Here is a 5,483-nt window from a genome sequence, read left to right on the forward strand (position 1 = left end):
ACGTGAATCCGAAAAATATATTTCATATTCACAATGTTAATATATAAATTTAGATATTTTTAAATTTTTTTTTCAATAAAGAATAAGCTCTAGAAATTAAAAAAAATATTTGGTTTCTTGAAAAACCCGTAATTATAGTTCTCTATTGAACTTTTATATATATATATATATATATATATATATATATATATATATATATATATATATATATATATATATATATATATATATATAGAGAGAGAGAGAGAGAGAGAGAGAAAGAAAGAGAGAGGGGTAAAAAAGATAAAGAAAAAATAAATAAATAAAAAGTGTAAGATAACGAGCGGGGAGCAGATAGAGAGAGAAAGACATATAGAGAGAGAAAGAGAGATATAGAGAGAGAAAGTTTGTCACTGAGAGAGGGAGAGAGAGAGAGAGAGAGAGAGAGAGAGGGGAAAATCAATTGGGTAAAATTGTGTATATTTTTATATATGTGAAAGAGAGTAGCCATGGTGTCCGACCAAGAGATAGCTAAAGGAGTTGAGATTCTTCTGAGTCAATCAGACCCTAAATCATTCACATCCCTCAGCGATGTTGTTCACCAGCTCGGCCAAAAATTAGGGTTTGATTTGTCTCATAAGGCCGTCTTCATCCGTGATCAAATCAATAACCTTCTCTACCGATCACAATCTCACCACCAGCACCCACCAACACCACAGCCACCGCCACCGTCCTCCGTCACTACCTCGGGGATCGCGAAAGACCATTTTGCCCTACAACAGCAGCAAGCGCAATATCATTTCACCCAACCACAGCCTCATCCGTCTCAATTTCACCATGCTCATTTCGCTCTTCAACAACAGCAGCAGCAACAGCAACAGCATCAGCTACAGCAGCAACATCAACATCAACAGCAACGCCAGCGTCACCCTGTCGAACTTAATTTCAGTAAGCCTCCGGTGGCGGCGGTGGTTCCTTCTCCTTCGCCTCAGCAGACACAAGTGCAGCCTTCGCCGGAGGTGAAAGCTGAGGGAGGAGTTGTTGTTCAGGATGCCGTTGGGAAATCGTCTGAAAAACCCAAAAAAGGGTACGTCTTTCATCTATTTCTGTTACTTTGAATCAGCGTTTTGAATAAATAGTTCTTGCTTATCCCTAGGATAGGTTAGGGTTACAAATTAGGGCCCTTTTATTAGTCGTTATTACATGTTAGCTAATTCTATGTATCTCTAATTCCTCTACAAAAAGAAAACTTTACACGGTTCTTTGCAGTTAGTTGTGAAAATTGATACGTCTCTAATCTAATTCTTGATTGCACAAAGACCTCTCCTGCTATATGTTTCATTTTACCCAACCATGAAATCTTGCTTTGTATAAAATACATATGCATCAATTTTTATTTTATTTTTTTTAAATAACAAGGGCACCATGGAGATATCCATGACAATCTGTTCTCCCGAATAAGACAAAATTCTCTGCACAGTGGAAAGGGTGACAATTTCTTTTCTTGACCTTATTCGGACTAAAATTACCTTTTCAACCCATTTCCTGTCTTTGTAAAGATTAAAAAAGAGATAACTTACAGAAATGTCAAATGTTACAGTTCTCATTGAAGTGTGCAAACTTTGTAAAGATGGATGTGTTTGCTATAAAGATTGATTATAGTTTTTTATGAAGAGGGGAACAATTTGAGACCATTGTTTAGCGTTTAATGTGAAAAAATAAATAGAGCCTTTGACCTAGAAAGCGTCTTATTAAATCAAGATTACATTTACGCATGCTTGGATTTATTAGTTTTTGGTAATTATTGGCAATTGACTTGTTTTAATGTGTGATCTCAGTGGTGCAACTGGAACCAAAAGAAGAGGTGGACCAGGTGGCCTAAACAAACTCTGTGGTATTACACCTGAGCTTCAAGTTATTGTTGGCGAGTCAGCATTATCAAGAACTGATGTACGCTTTTTTTTTTTTATCAACTTAATCAATACACACTTTATTAGGCCCCATAATCAATATATTGACAAAACAAGACGATTTTGTACTGTGTTTGACGTACATTATTAAACTGAGACTGAGACTGATCTCAATGGGACAAAAGTTGCAGCTTTTCTTCATACCCAAGAAAAAGACAAAACCGTCCTCCGCATCCTCACTTTAAAAAATAACCCTAGAAGACAGCCTATAAAGATCATAAATCAATTTTTACCATGTGTAACATAACCCTAATGGGCTTATATGCAAAATGTTGGTAATGTTAATATACAAAAATTATTTTATTGGGGTTGGGTGTTCAGATTGTTAAGCAGCTATGGGCATACATCAAGAAAAACAACCTTCAAGATCCAGGGAACAAAAGAAAGATAATTTGTGATGATGCGTTGCGTGTTGTATTTGAAACCGATTGCACTGACATGTTCAAGATGAATAAGTTGCTTGCCAAACATATCATCCGACTCGAGCCCACAAGTATGGAAAATCAATCATTCATTTAATATTTAATATTATTATTGTATTCCATTATAATTTCCTAATTATTTATTTTCCTTTTTCAGAAGAATCATCACGTAAAAGGACAAAGGTGAACGTTGAGCCTCCTGCAGCTGAAAATACAAATACAGATGCAAATACGGATACAAATACAAATACAAATACAAATTCGGATGATGTTGTTCCTTGTCAAGTTATCATTTCTGAAGCACTTGCCAGCTGTCTTGGCCTTGGTGCTGCAGAAAGAGAGATGTCCCAATCCGAGGCTTTGAGACTTGTTTGGGAGTACATCAAGCTCAATAATCTTGAGGTATTAATTATTTTAAATCTTAAAAACATATTTTGGAGTCAAATGTCTAGAATACCCTTTATGGTAAAAAGTATCTAAACTACCCTAAATGTCTAAAACACCCTTTATGGTCAGATATCTAAAATACCCTTTATAGTGAACTTTTTACAATTCCCATTGTGACGAATAAATACACTCTTTCTTTATAGTGAAATGTGTAGAATAAGTAACAATAATAGGCTTAAAAAGGGATGAAGTGTAGTTGATTTGGTTTTTTTGAATGATAGGATCCTGGAAATCCGGTGATGATTGTGTGTGATGAAAAGCTGAAGGAACTATTTGGATGTGAGAGCATTTCTGCAATGGGAATACCAGAGATGTTGGTTAGACACCATTTATTCGAGCAATAGTCTTGTCTTCTCAACTTACATGGACTGGTGTGTCACTTTATTCAGTAAAAAAAAAAAAGAAGTTGATTTTGGAAGCTGAATATGAAATATAGTAGTTATTGTGCTCATGTTTGTTTGTTTGTTTACAGATATTATGCAAAAACAGGAATTGAGGAATTGAGCGTCTGACATATGATGTGAAGAAAAGAAAGTAGTAGTAGTAGTAAAAGTTTTTTAAGTTTGTTTTTATGGTTATGGGTGCTGCTGACATGGTAATGGTAGTAGTGTCTAGAATGATGTTGCAACTTGTTTTTATGTTAAAACCAAACCCCAACAAATGGTTTTCTTGTTGATGTTATGGTGATGTTTAGGTGTTGTTTACCTTTACCCTTTGTAAATGCCTAACCTTGGTTTGGACACAACTCAAGAATGTAGTAGTGAAAAACTAAACTAGTCTTTAATGGAAGGAACCTTTTTTTTAGAATCTTGTCCAACAATTGCTTACATAAATGTATAATGTGTGATAATATGGTATGTGACGTGTGACGTATGATAAGTGTAACGATTGGTTTCATGCTGATATATCAATGAACAAGGGTGATCTTAGATAAACTCTTATCCCTTTTTTTGATTTTTTTTTAACAAATGAACAAAACTATTCATGAATTTACTAAAAGAAATACAAAAACTTATATTATGTTGATCTAGTTTGTTATTGAAGCCGGATATAACTTGTTGACATCGATTGAATATAGCAAATAATTTTGTTATTTTATTTGAGCTGCGTAAAATTATTTCAAACTGATGTCGTAAGATTTGCTTTGCTACATTCCTCAAATGGTGGGTGTGCTCAGATTAAAATCGGATTGACCGAGACTGACACAAGAACTACATACATTTTTACGATTGTTTAGAGTTAGAAAATTGAAAACCTGTAAAAATGATGGACTTCTAGATATTTGTAGGGCAAGTTTTTGTGGAAAAAAGTGGTCGCCGGAGATCAATCCAAGACCAAGACCGGTTCAACCAATTTAAGACTTTCTTTAGACCGTTGGTTCTTGAATTTGAGGGTTGATCCGAAACCAACGGTTAAGGCTGCCTTAGAACTGTTTGATCTTAGATTAGTCCAATCGTGGTCTTTGAGACCAGTTTAAACCATCATTCTATGTTTTCTCATTCAGTCCAATTTAAACATATATTTATTATTACCTGAGATTTCGCTACTATGTGAAAGTTTAAACTACACTTTTGCCTCATATTTTATGTATTTATTTTGCTTCTTCTTCCGTTCTCAAATCTTAACATGCCAACGTCTTTCTTTATTACTTAACTAGTTTATAACCCATAAGAACCACAGTTATTAAAAATACAAAAAAATTAATCAATTATTTTAAATAAATTATTACTTAAGAGTTATTTTTTTAATTATATAAAATAATAATCGTTGATTTAAATAAATATATGAAGTTATATCACCTTATAATTTGTATTAAGTTTATTTTATTTTTTAATATAATGTTATTAATTTAATATAATTAAAGTGAACAATTTTAAAATTAAAAATGGAGAATTAATTATTAATTTAATGTAATTAAATTGATAAATTTAAAATTTAAAATTTGAAATTGATAATTAATAGGTTGACAAGTGACATGATAGATAACATCTAATATTAATAAGGAGTTCAAATTGTATAACATTTGTCGATAGAAAAATAAACATATTCATTTTATTAGAATAGAAAAATATGAAATTCATGATAGATCAACAAAATATTATAATAGTACGGATGGCTACAACTCATATTTATATTCATATCAAAGGTCAAAGGGCCTTTGGTTTGGTGGTATCAAGAATTTGCACATCAACCACTAAATCTATTGATGGAATATATAGATTTATGGCTAAAATAGTAGGTATGTGTCTAAGGCATTCAAAAAGCTTTATATATATATATATATATATATATATATATATATATATATATATATATATATATATATATATATATATATATATATATATATATATATATATATATATATATATATATATATATATATATAGTTGTTTTTGAAGGTTAAGCATCCAAAGTTGAAGTCTCTCTCTCTCTCCCTCCCCAGTGGCGTCTTCGGTGGTGGATCCAGAAAAAAAATATTACTAGGGTCCATCTTATATGAAAAATAAAATACAAATTTGAACCTAGAAAAAAATCTGAAATTTTTAGATTTCTTTGGGAGTTTTTTTGTTAAAAATATTACAAAAGTATGTTTTTTCAGTAAAAGTCAGTGCCAAATGGATAATTTCAGAAAAAATAATTTTTTAAGGGTTGTTTTTCAATA

The 5,483-nt window shown here is 32.0% G+C and overlaps 1 protein-coding gene across 1 annotated transcript; it reads left to right on the forward strand.

Annotated features, from left to right (window-relative positions):
• The first annotated feature begins 330 nt into the window (after nucleotides 1-330).
• LOC111916956 (uncharacterized) lies at nucleotides 331-3,625 on the forward strand. The gene is made up of 6 exons (XM_023912604.2): nucleotides 331-1,066; nucleotides 1,818-1,929; nucleotides 2,271-2,442; nucleotides 2,529-2,773; nucleotides 3,040-3,189; nucleotides 3,291-3,625. Exons 1-5 carry the CDS (start codon nucleotides 489-491, stop codon nucleotides 3,160-3,162), a joined length of 1,230 nt encoding a protein of 409 aa, XP_023768372.1. The 5' UTR covers nucleotides 331-488; the 3' UTR covers nucleotides 3,163-3,189; nucleotides 3,291-3,625.
• Nucleotides 3,626-5,483: the final 1,858 nt, after the last annotated feature.

Source organism: Lactuca sativa, chromosome 1 (assembly GCF_002870075.4).
Source record: "Lactuca sativa cultivar Salinas chromosome 1, Lsat_Salinas_v11, whole genome shotgun sequence".
NCBI lineage: Eukaryota > Viridiplantae > Streptophyta > Magnoliopsida > Asterales > Asteraceae > Lactuca > Lactuca sativa.